Source organism: Diaphorina citri, unplaced genomic scaffold (genome assembly GCF_000475195.1).
Source record: "Diaphorina citri unplaced genomic scaffold, Diaci psyllid genome assembly version 1.1 scaffold1004, whole genome shotgun sequence".
Lineage (NCBI taxonomy): Eukaryota > Metazoa > Arthropoda > Insecta > Hemiptera > Psyllidae > Diaphorina > Diaphorina citri.
The window spans coordinates 94,016-107,229 of NW_007378435.1; the positions used below are offsets into that span (position 1 = coordinate 94,016).

General features: G+C 37.3%; 1 protein-coding gene and 1 long non-coding RNA gene across 3 annotated transcripts in view; both read right to left on the reverse strand.

Moving 5' to 3' along the window:
• Positions 1 to 13,214, reverse strand: part of LOC113469254 — a 53,520-nt gene that overhangs the window by 36,026 nt on the left and 4,280 nt on the right. Inside the window, exon 3 of one of the 2 annotated variants that reach the window (XM_026826800.1) lies at positions 12,250 to 12,586. In XM_026826800.1, coding sequence (XP_026682601.1) covers positions 12,250 to 12,586 — 337 coding nt within the window. The remainder of the gene's footprint in view (positions 1 to 12,249; positions 12,587 to 13,214) is intronic. The other variant, XM_026826799.1, reaches the window with a different exon arrangement.
• On the reverse strand, positions 1,486 to 2,332 carry LOC113469255. Its single transcript, XR_003392722.1, has 2 exons — positions 2,190 to 2,332; positions 1,486 to 1,565 (listed from the first exon to the last, which is right to left on the reverse strand). It is a non-coding gene; the product is annotated as an uncharacterized LOC113469255 (long non-coding RNA).

The window sequence follows — 13,214 nt, forward strand, 5'->3', positions numbered from 1 at the left end:
TTTGTGTTATCATTGTTATCAATATTGTGGAGGTGTTTCGCACTCAGGTGAAATAATAGGGTGTTTGTTTCAAGTGTGTGGAATAGAAATATTAATTGTGTTGCGTGTTTTGTGTTTCGTTTGTTATTCCATTCTCTTTTGTCTGCCAATTTGGTTCCATTTTATCATTTTCAATTTATTACCTCTTCTTTCTCCTATGATAACTTGATATTGCTTTACAGTACAAATTGTCTGACATTTTACACAACTTTGTTCATTGGTACATACCTTACATACGTATTATCGGAAAACAAGATAGTAAACCATCCGCCATGTTACGGGTTTTATTTATTCAGCCGGCTCGCTATTCTGACGACCAATAGCGACCCGAAGCGACTGAAGCAAGACAACCGAGGCTCAATTTATGGCGCGAATCCAGGTATTTTATTTATTCAAATCTTGGGTCAACATGAACTATTTATTTCTCTTCTATTAATAATAATTAATTTCAATTTCCCCCCAAAGAGATAGTAGTTCAGCAGGTCGAAAATAGAACTTCAAAGATTTATTTCTCGTTCTCGTATAGAACATAGGGTATAATGAACGACCGGAGTGGAGCTGTGTGTTAAATCTTACGTTCAGCCAGATGTGTGATATTGATATGGGAACTGGGAACCCATTATCGCGTCGCGTCCGCTAAACGATTTTATGATAGGTGTGACCTGTTTTTCGTATTTCGTGAAGGATCCCCAGGAAAGGTGAAATGATCCTTAAGGAATTGCAAATCTCCTACTATTTTATTGGTTATTTCAGGTTTATGTACATACAACTGATAAATACTCCATTTCTCACTTACCTATGGCTAGAGCCACAAATGCCACAATTTGAGTTTAAACTTAGTACAAGGTAAACTGATTTCTGATTGGATAAAAGGCGAAAGAAACTAATTTTACAGAGAGAGGAAGAGAAAGAGCGAAAAAAGGCAGAATTTTCTTTTGCTGCCTTTTGGTACCAAGGCAGCAAAAGAAAATTCTGCCTTTTTTCCACCAGCATTTCTAGTGGGTTTCTAGCGTGTAATATGCTGCTGTAAAATTCTGCCTTTTTTTCCAGCAGCATTTCTACACGTACTGAAATAAATAGACAAAGATTTAGTAGTGAACTCAAAAATTAAAAAAAAACATGTTTATTTTAACACAGGAGGTATGAAAAAGCATTATGTTATACTCTTAATTATTAGAAAAAAATTGACACCACCTAAACTTTTGCATGTATGAGTGGGATGGGATGATCACAATTTTTTCATCAAACTTGAGAAAAAAACATTTTTTGTAGAGATCATCAAGTTTTCTGTACAGTACGCTAATTTAGGTAGGTACATAGGTACTGATCGAATAAACTACGGGCTAAATAATTCCCGGAGGGACGGGCCCAGCTTGTTTAAAGTAGATACGTATTACATACTACTACTTCCATGTGTATTACACCCTTATTTAAAAAGTCCAGAGAGGTCCTTTACTTCATAAATTTGAATAACAGAGGAAGGAATTTAGTAACAAACGACTATCTGAGGGCAAATTTGGTATGTACTTATGTAGAACTTTAAGTAAATGATTTAACTGGTTATGGTTGACACCACAATTTATAGCCCAGTTTACAAGTTCGTTCATTAAACTGACAGCAGTTTCAGTTGGGGCAATTTTTTTGGACAACGGGGGATTTATATTTACGAGGTCATTATTGAAACTAACAGTTTTATCTACCGCACTATTTGCAGTGTGTACATCAATTTTCGACAGGAGGGGATTTAAAGACAAGTTTTGTGTAACACTAAAATTACCATCAGCTTCAACACCATGTGAATCACTGCAAGTAGAAGCCGTAGAAGGAGCTCTATCACGAGGAATTTTTCCCACCTTGTTTTGTGAAATTTTCAATTTTTTTCTCAATCTCCATTTTGATGTTCTGCTTTTGAATGAAATATTTTTCAAGGTTCTATCCATGTTATCATAAAAAAAAAGAAAAAAATGTATTGGACGTATCTCACTCAGTGCCTAATTTATTTCTTATTGGTACCTACCTAATATTAAAAAACAGAACAAAGAAAAATTATCTATGGTCAACTCCTTTGAATTAACTCCTTTACATTAGTATAAACATCATATTATAAAGAAAAAAAAGTCGAAACAAGATCATTTACTTATTTTCAGGACCTTATTATTAGTAACCTTCACATTATTGGTAGAATTACCACTTACAGTGAGCTGTATCAGGAAGGAAGATTTGTCATTTTCCTCCAACATTCTCTTGAGAAGTTGGGATTTTTTCCTCCCATTTTTCCGATTTGTTGCTTGACCTAGATTTTAATAGTCTGCTAATACATTTGACATGGAATAATACATGTGTAATATAACTAATTTTTAAACATACGTATTAGTATGGTATAATATCACATGTATTACACACATTTCCATAGGATGTGCTGTCTGGGTAATAAATATGAATATGTACTTATGTAATGTGTAGGTATGTAGTGTGTACCATGAAACTGGATGAACTTTGGTGCTAATAATATTTATAATTGGATTTTTTTTAGGGGGCAGAATTCCACCCGATCCGAATTATGTTGTTTTTCCAGCCTTTTTCCTGTGGGGTTATGGAGACCTTTTAGAAATTTTCCAGCAAGGAAAATAACAAGGGGGCACGAGGACTTTCTCCACTGAAATTCACCACTCCGCCACTGATGGGGAGGTAAAGCGTTCTCAACTGGAGGAAATTATAGGGAAGGGAGAGGAGAAGAGTATAACAGTAATGATTGTGTTTATTGGAAAATATTGCACCGGTAGCACATTAGAGGGTAAACAGTTTCATTTTAAGGTAAACAGTTTATAAACAGTACAATGACCAGCTGGTGTATAGGAGGGGTCAAATGTGAAACAGAGGGGAAGAAAGCCTGTGCACATTAAATCAGAAGGGCGGGCACAGCATATTTGAGGGCAGGGGGCTTTGGGGCTTAGAAGAAGGGCTGTAAAACTTGTAGGGAACGGGCAGTTCAAGAATAGAGGACAGTTCAGGAGGGGCTAGGTCCAGGGCCGTATCCAGGATTACAGGTTATTTGATAAATTCACTCTTGTACTGAGGGTTCTCAGTTTGAATCCAGGATTCCAGGACGGAGGAAAAAAATTGGGAAAAAGCTAAAAATCTTGGTAAAAAGCCAAGGTATGTACATACATATTATGTGCCCAAACTCAGAGCAATAAATTGGATACACCCTGTACTTTTTTTTTGCCGTAAATGATTATGACTGGGATGTGCTGATGTGTTAAATGGCATTGGCTATAAAACATTATTTTTAATAGCTCATAGCTGTCGAAAGCAAGTCGTTACATCCCATTGCCTTTGTGGATAATTGAGAGCACTTCAGTATCCATGTATAAGCCTTCCTCATCAAGTATTTTGAATAGGCAACCCCCCCTTTTTTTTAATAGCTCATAGCTGTCGAAAGCAAGTCGTTACATCCCATTGCCTTTGTGGATAATTGGGAGCACTTCAGTATCCATGTATAAGCCTTTCTCATCAAGTATTTTGAATAGGCGACCCCCCTTTTCCCTTTCCTCATCAAGAGAATGTTGGCTGACGGGAAATTATGGAATTTTTTTCAAAAGTTCACCCCAAGGGATCACTTTCTCGCCTCTCATTAAATGAATGTGGGGAATTTTTTCAACCGAATGTGGGAATTGTAGGGGAATTTTTCAAAGGTCTGCCCCCGAGAAGTCAGGTACTCGACATTTCATTTGCCAGTACTATCCCCACTCCAACGAGCAATAAAAGCCGCAATTACTATCGCTATTCATCCCGACTGCCACACAAACGATATTTTTTCCTGTATTTTCCTCGAGGGTGAAGGAGGGAGGGAAAAAATGATGTTGGTGATATTAATAATAAAGTTATGCACAAACAAACGCGACATGTTAAAAACAACAATGCGTTAACCCTCCTCTTGTGTTAGGGTCTTTTTTGACCCAACACTATTTGGTTGATAGAGAACATTAACGTAAAACTGGTAATGTTTTTAGTGACGCGGAATCTACTCTGTCTACGGTAACAGCTTACCCACTTCTCCACATTACCCTAAACCCAGCCTGAGTGGAGTGGGGAAAAGCCAGTAACAAGAGATTGTCCACATGGTCACTGATCCTGATACCAACCACTAACAACGTTGCCTTCAGTGATCTATTAGTAACTGATGATTTCAACGTGCTATCGTTTCAGTTTCGAACGTAAGGCGAAGGTTAAAGACAACAGCAACTGTTTGCTTTCTGCTCTCGAGTCTCTAATGTCCCCACTCCAACGAGCAATAAAAGCCGCAATTACTATCGCTATTCATCCCGACTGCCACACAAACGATATTTTTTCCTGTATTTTCCCTGAGGGTAAAGGAGGGAGGGAAAAATTGATGTTGGTGATATTAATAATAAAGCTATGCACAAACAAACGCGACATGTTAAAAACAACAATGTGTTAACCCTTCTCTTGTGTTAGGGTCTTTTTTGACCCAACTGCACTAATTGGTTGATAGAGAACATTAACGTAAAACTGGTAATGTTTTTAGTGACGCAGAATCTACTCTGTCTACGGTAACAGCTTACCCGCTTCTCCACATTAACTTAAACCCGGCCTGAGTGGAGTGGGGAAAAGCCAGTAACAAGAGATTGTCCACATGGTCACTAATCCTGATACCAACCACTAACAACGTTGCCTTCAGTGATCTATTAGTAACTGATGATTTCAACATGCTATCGTTTCAGTTTCGAACGTAAGGCGAAGGTTAAAGACAACAGCAACAGTTTGCTTTCTGCTCTCGAGTCTATTAGAGACTTGACTTTACAATATTCACAAAATTTTTGATTACTTTTCAGCAAAACTTTGAGACGGTGTAATGTTAATATGTATCCCCCACAAAAACACAAATGTGAAAAAAAGGCCAAGTTCCTATCCAAAAATGTCCGCCCTTAAAAGTGGTGACATCAGAAAATTAAGGCCAAAAGTCTGCATTCCCAATTTTTCGTGTCTGCTGAAAATGCTGGATCTCAATTCCTTCAACCTTCTCTCAATTTCAACTTGGCACGTGCGAGTTCCATCATACTGCAGGACCCACAATAAGCTGTCAGGTATGCTTGTTTGTTTCTTTGATATCACCCTACCTCTTACCAGCCCAGTTATTTAGGATAGCACATCTGTCTTGGAAGCACTAGGTTGCTGGTTCAATTCCTGCCTGGGGCAAACTTTATCTTGATAACATACTGATTTTCACTGATTCGAAAAGCTTGATCTCATCTATGCAACAGTTATTCTGTAGAAACATATTAATACATGATATTCAAGTAGCATGCCATAAACTAATCCTAAAAGGAAATAACGTTAAAATCATTTGGATACCATCCCACTGTGGAATAGCAGGGAACGAAGAGGTTGACAAGGCAGCTCAGTCATTTATAAATGCCCAAATTTATTCCCTAATCACACCTGTTGATTTAAAAGCTTTCTTAAAAAATGAATTTAAGAAAAACGGAACGAAGAGGTTGACAAGGCAGCTCAGTCATTTATAAATGCCCAAATTTATTCCCTAATCACACCTGTTGATTTAAAAGCTTTCTTGAAAAATGAATTTAAGAAAAACTGGCAAATTTGGTGGGATAATATTTCTTTGGGGCTCCTCTCTGTAGGACCAGAAACAAACAGAAATGTGGTTATTCAGTCAAACCTGGATATCAGGGAACTTTTTGGAATGATTCTTAGGGTAATCAGGGTTCGTTATTGTAAGAAAAAGTTTTTTTTGTGTGTGAAGAGGGGGAGGGAACGGCTGGCTTTCTACTATCCTGTCTTCCTTTTCTTTTCGCTTTCAGGACGATGAAACCTCAGCAGTAATGGTTCTATCTATCAATCCTCTTTAAGTTAAAAAATCTTGAATTCAGTTTTATTCTATTCTAATCAAATTCCTAACTCATGGCTTTCTAATGGAAAGAACCGATCCACCTCAATGCGAAGTTTGTAACGTTACCATAACGGTTAAACATATTTTATGTCACTGTACTAAATATGCACAGATAAGACTAAAATATAACCTAAACAATAGGTCTCCTCATGTTGTCCAATTTTCCTCGGTTTGCAGTCTGAAATTTTGTCGAGCTGTCTGTATGTCGAAAAACAAAGGAAGAAAAGAGTGGTAGATGGTGATAGATGGTTCATACGCAAAACCAAATGTTACCGACTTACCGAAATTTCCGTGAAAAAACAGGTCTCCTCATGTTGTCCAATTTTCCTCGGTTTGCAGTCTGAAATTTTGTCGAGCTGTCTGTGTGTCGAAAAACAAAGGAAGAAGAGAGTGGTAGATGGTGATAGATGGTTCATACGCAAAACCAAATGTTACCGAAATTTCCGTGAAAAAAAACCCAGTTGAGGTAATTGAAAGAACTGGCGATAAAAAGGATGCACAGATCACACAGCCAAATGTGTGCACAGATGTTTCGATTGGAAAACATATCGTATCAGTGGATTTCTGTTGAAAATATTTCTAGGAAGGAACGGATTGTATGTTCATTTATTGGGAAACTATCAGGTTGCCCATGCTTCGGTACGTTACTAGATTAACTCATGGCTTTCTAATGGAAAGAACCGATCCACCTCAATGCGAAGTTTGTAACGTTACCATAACGGTTAAACATATTCTATGTCACTGTACTAAATATGCACAGATAAGACTAAAATATAACCTAAATAACCTCCAAATCAAGGATATCCTGGGGGATAATCCTAGAACTATTGATTTATTATTTAAATTCCTGAAAGACTCAAACCTATTACCAAAACTATAAATTTAACACATAATTCAAATATTTCCTTGTCACTGGTTTTACCCTTTTCTTCCCCCCCTTGTTTCCTTACATGTGTTCCTTTTTACTTTTTACTATGTTTTATTTTCATTATTGTTATTTATCCCTTTTTAACCCTTGATTGTTCTTTTGTAAATCTTCATTCCACTCCTGTTTATTCTAATTTGTATACCCTATTTTATTATTATTTTTTTCTTTTTTCTCACTTCCCCTCGTTCTATGTTCCTTTTTCTATGTCTTATTACTTATTACTTACTACCCCATTCCTTTTCTATGTCCCTTTTTAACCCTTGATTGTTCTTTTGTAAATCTTCATTCCACTCCTGTTTATTCTAATTTGTATACCCTATTTTATTATTATTTTCTTTTTTCTCACTTCCCCTTGTTCTATGTTCATTTTTCTATGTCTTATTACTACCCCATTCCTTTTCTATATATTGTTGTTATACCCTATTTTATTATTATTTTTTTCTTTTTTCTCACTTCCCCTCGTTCTATGTTCCTTTTTCTATGTCTTATTACTACCCCATTCCTTTTCTATGTATTGTTGTTTTATCCTTGTATTCCTTGTAATCCTATTTATCAATAAATAAATGAATAACTATTTTGAAAGGGGCTAATGACAATCGAAGTCGTGCCCCTTTTAAAATAAATTTATGAAAAAAAAAAAAAAAATTTGAAAAAGAAAAGGAAAAGCGGAAAAGAGCCAGAAAAGTTAATCCTCATGGGGTTTATCTTTACCCATTCTTTCAGCATTTTGATGGAGATACTGGGCTGAATAATCTTATTAATAAGAGTAAAGTCCAGAAACAAGACCTGTCTGGTTAAAGATCATCTTGAAAAACCCACACTGCCACACTCAACATCAACAGAGATAGAAGAAAGATCAGTGGTTGGGTGGAAAAGAGTTTATCTTTACCCATTCTTTCAGCATTTTGATGGAGATACTGGGCTGAATAATCTTATTAATAAGAGTAAAGTCCAGAAACAAGACCTATCTGGTTAAAGATCATCTTAAAAAAACCCACACTCAACAGAGATAGAAGAAAGATCAGTGGTTGGGTGGAAAAGACCTGCTTGCCACCATAAATAAAGCCAAGAAGAAAAGGGTACCACAATGGTTGATGAGGTGAAAGAAGATGATTCCGCTCACATCAAATGTATGTTCTTGTGCGAGTTCCATCATACTGCAGGACCCACAATAAGCTGTCAGGTATGCTTGTTTGTTTCTTTGATATCACCCTACCTCTTACCAGCCTAGTTATTTAGGATAGCACATCTGTCTTGGAAGCACTAGGTTGCTGGTTCAATTCCTGCCTGGGGCAAACTTTATCTAGATAATTATGCAGAAGTCACATTTTTGGACATCATAGCATTACTAAAAGCCTCCTTCACTGATTCCATCAACTCAATAAATTTTCTTCTGGTAATACCTACCGCCACCGCCACTGGTTGAAACTCAAAGTATCGACTCAGTTGTCTTCACGAAAATGGACTGTATCCCGTTGAGGGAAATGGAGAAGAGTGGAAAAGAAAAGCTCCTTTTTGTATTTAACCTAACCCTATAATAACACCAATCACTGCTCTAATTGTGAAAACTCCTTCTTGCGTTCAACCTAACCCTATAATAACACTGGTCACTGCTCGTTTGTGCCAGTTCCTTTGGTAGCAAAATTCCACAGACATGACTTCTGCACAAGTACTGAAAAATCCTTCTACATGATGAACTTTGTTCTTGGAACAGCTGGCTGACTCCTATCTCATCAATTTTGGGATTATAAGACCCCAAGTTAGTTTTATATACCCTCTATCAAACTACCAAACCTCTTAGAAGAAGAAGAAGAAGAAGAAGAAGAAGAAGAAGAAGAAGAAGAAGAAGAAGAAGAAGAAGAAGAAAAAGAAGAAAAATAGTCAGTAGACTATTATGTTATTAATAGTATTTTCTGTATTGAAATTTCTTTTTAATACTATATCATTTGGTTCTCTTTCTTTCCTGTTCATCATTTTATTTAGAATCAGAAGAAGAAGAAGAAGAAGAAGAAGAAGAAGAAGAAGAAGAAGAAGAAGAAGAAGAAGAAGAAGAAGAAGAATAGTCAGTAGACTACGTCGTTTATTAAGCGCCTAATGTTGATCATGTGGAAAATTTAAAACATTTGAATGTGCGCTCCTCTATTGTGAAATTGTTCCAAACCATTTATGTTTGCATAGGTAGGTATACAAATTGCATACCATGTGTCCAACTATAGGGTATTGGTTAACTGATTATGACTACATGATATTTGTCACAATGGTCAGTTTTTACTACAACATGGCATTGGTCAAAGGACTACAGGTTATTTGGTAAATTCACTCTTGTACTGATGAGGGTTCTCAGTTTGAAACCAGGATTCCAGGACGGAGGAAAAAAATTGGGAAAAAGCTAAAAATCTTGGTAAAAAGCCAAGGTATGTATCTACATATTATGTGCTCAAACTCAGAGCAATAAATTGGGTACACCCTGTACTTTTTTTGCCGTAAATGATTATGACTGGGATGTGCTGATGTGTTAAATTGCATTGGCTATAAAACATTTACCCGACAGGCGGAACTTTTCAGCCGTACCTGTCAGGTCTAAATGATAGTGTGCGTACTTACTCATGAGGTATCAGGTAGACCTGACAGGCGGACCTGATCAGTGCACCTGTGAGTGGATGGCTGGCCTAAGGCTAGCCATTCACATTCACAGGCTTGTCTTTTCTTCTCATGTCGAGGCCGAGGGAATGTCTGAGTTCTATGAATAGTACCGTCAACTTCGGGCAGGTCTAGTATTGTCAAGTTTGGGTAGGTTCTATACGAGCCTGCACACTCTGACTCTATAACTTACCTTGTCGACACGAATGATCGACACCATATAGGAACTGCAAGTTGTCCTGAGATCAGTATTCAACAGCAAAATGGGTACCACCACCGCACCGTATTCACATGTCAAAAATTATGTACAGCTTGGGCTAAACTGGATTAAAAGAATAGAAAATTAATTTATTTGTCTTATTTGGCCGCCATCTTGTCCATCTGTAATATAGCTTCTTAAATCGGCAAAATAACCACTTTTTTTCAAGTCAGCATACCTGAAAACATACAATTCAATATATTATTTCAATATATTGGACAATTTTTAAGGATTTCCCTATAGTAGCAGCATATCCCAAAAACGGGATCGACCATTACGGGATTACGGTACATCCTAGAAGAAAAGTGTAAATGTATAAAATGTAGAAAATTATAATACAAACAGCTTTCTAATTCATAGTTCATAAAAAGAAATTACCGGAAACGAGATATTGTAAGAAAACCTCTTTTTTAGCCGCCATTTTGGAAAAATCATTACGGTACGGGATTACGGTACATCCTAGAGAAAAAATGTAAATGTAAAAAATGTAGGAAATAGAAATACAAACAACTTTCTAATTCATTATTATTAGAAAAAAATTACCTAAAACGAGATATTCTCAAAAAACCCTTTTTTTAGCCGCCATTTTGAAACGGGATCGACCGTTATGGGATTACAGTACATCCTAGAGAAAAAGTGTAAATGTATGAAATGTAGGAAAGAAAAAAACAAACAACTTTTTAATCTATTGTTATTAGAAAAAAATTAGCTGAAAAGAGATATTATGAGAAAACCTCTTTTTTGGCCGCCATGTTCGAAAAATCCTTACGGTACGGGATTACGGTACATCCTAGAAAAAAAGTGTAAATTTACAAAATGTAGGAAATATAAATATAAAAAACTTTCTAATTCATTATTATTAGAGAAAATTTACCGGAAACGAGATATTATCAAAACCCCGTTTTTGGCCGCCATTTTGAAAAAAGGCCGCCATTTTGTTTGTGTGCATGATTTTTGGTGTCACCCCTTCCTAAAAGTTTCATATTTTCCCAATGAAGGTCCATACCAAATTTGGTGCTTTCCTGAATAAATGCAGCTTTTGGCCAAAATTGTGACGTTGGGCCACCCACTATTACAGTTTCGGGAACTCTCATGTTTCTGGTTTGAACTTTTCATAAATGGGTTTCTTCAGTTTGCGTCATAGATGTCATACTGTTCCGTTTTATTTCCTCCAAGTTTCTCACAGTTTCAAGACTTTTGCGAACTTTGAACATTTTAGTTAACAGTGTTAATGCGGTGTTGAAGATGAATGGAGAACATAATGAGCTATGAAAGGATGTATCCTATATTGTCTGTTTAGTGGAGGTGGTATCAGGAGAGCTTACTCAGAGAGTTTTGTTATCAAGGACTCGGCAGATCTTTGTCTGGATGGAGCAAAAAGGAAAAGTCCCGTCTAAACCCTCAATTCCTACCCTCTGAACTCTCCTCCCCCCCCCCATCCACTCTAAATCCCACACCAATATTGCTTACCAAAAACTCCCAAAGTTCAGAATTCTCTCTCTTTAGTGTTATTATTACGTTATAATTACATATCTACCTACATAATAATTATGAATATGTACTTATGTAATGTGTAGGTGTGTAGTGTGTACCATGAAACTCTGGATGAACTTTGGTGCTAATAATTTATAATTGGATTTTTTTTTAGGGGGGCAGAATTCCACCCGATCCGAATTATGTTGTTTTTCCAGCCTTTTTCCTGTGGGGGTTATGGAGACCCTTTAGAAATTTTCCAGCAAGGAAAATAACAAGGGGGCACGAGGACTTTCTCCACTGAAATTCACCACTCCGCCACTGATGGGGAGGTAAAGCGTTTTCAACTGGAGGAAATCATACGGAAGGATGTCATACTGTTCCGCTTTATTTCCTCCAAGTTTCTCACAGTTTCAAGACTTTTGCGAACTTTGAACATTTTAGTTAACAGTGTTAATACCGTGTTGAAGATGAATGGAGAACATAATGAGCTATGAAAGGATGTATCCTATATTATCTGTTTATTGGAGGTGGTATCAGGAGAGCTTACTCAGAGAGTTTTGTTACCAAGGACTCGATATTGTCTGTTTAGTGGAGGTGGTATCAGGAGAGCTTACTCAGAGAGTTTTGTTATCAAGGACTCGGCAGATCTTTGTCTGGATGGAACAAAAAGGAAAAGTCCCGTCTAATGGGAGACCTCTCTTTTTTAGGTACATAATTTACCGAACGATAGTGAGGTAGGTACACGATTATTCAATTGGAGTCAGCATGATACAGGATATTTCAGGTAAAGGAGCTGACGCAACAATTAAGATATGAATGGCATGAAATGGGAGATCTCTCTTTTTTAGGTACATAATTTACCGAACGATAGTGAGGTAGGTACACGATTATTCAATTGGAGTCAGCATGATTCAGGATATTTCAGGTAAAGGAGCTGACGCAACAATTAAGATATGAACGGCATGAAATTCTTACCTGTTCGCACGAGCTTGAACGTTGCAGCGTTGTGATTCTTGAGGTGTTCATTCAGTGACGGATGACTCAAATCTTTCAGCGACACTTCACAATTGTTAGCCATGACGTCACGAAAAACGAGTTTCTTTTTTTTACCGCGCGCACCACCGCTGCTATTCGTGTTCACGCTGGCAACACTGTTCGAATGCGCGACACTGCTCGAATAGGCAACACTGCTTGACGTTGTAGCGGCGTTCAAGTTATTCGGGATTAGATTGTGGTTTTTGTTTTTGTTGGGATTCGTTTTGCTGTTAGATTGGTTCTTGGTGGTGTGATTGATTAGAATGGGGACTGGTATTTGAGTGTCTTGTTGTGAATGAGGATTGTTTGGTAAAGGCGTTGGTGTTGATGTTGAAGGGTTTGATGATTCTGAAACAAACAGGAAGAAAATGAGAATTAGATAAATTAGGGCCGTATTCAGCCCGCCCTTCCCCAAGAAAACTACATTTTTCTCTTATACTGTAAGAGGGCAGGGGCCAAACTCCAAAAATTCGAAACATCCACCCATGATCAACGATTGTTTGGTAAAGGCGTTGGTGTTGATGTTGAAGGGTTTGATGATTCTGAAACACACAGGAGGAAAATGAGAATTAGATAAATTAGGACCGTATTCAGCCCGCCCTTCCCCAAGAAACTACATTTTTCTCTTATACTGTAAGGGCAGGGGCCAAACTCCAAAAATTCGAAACATCCACCCATGATCAATATTGCCATTTATTCCTCACTCCTTCTTTACATCAAGCCCGTTCTTTGTTCTCTCGTACTTTCTACTTTCATCTGTCCTCTTTCTTTTCCTTTCTGTCGAGATTTCGTTCTTCGTAAATTTCACGAGAGACAGAGAGAAAGAGAGAGACAGAGAGAGAGAGAGAGAGAGAGAGAGAGAGAGAGAGAGAGAGAGAGAGAGAGAGAGAGAGAGAGAGAGAGAG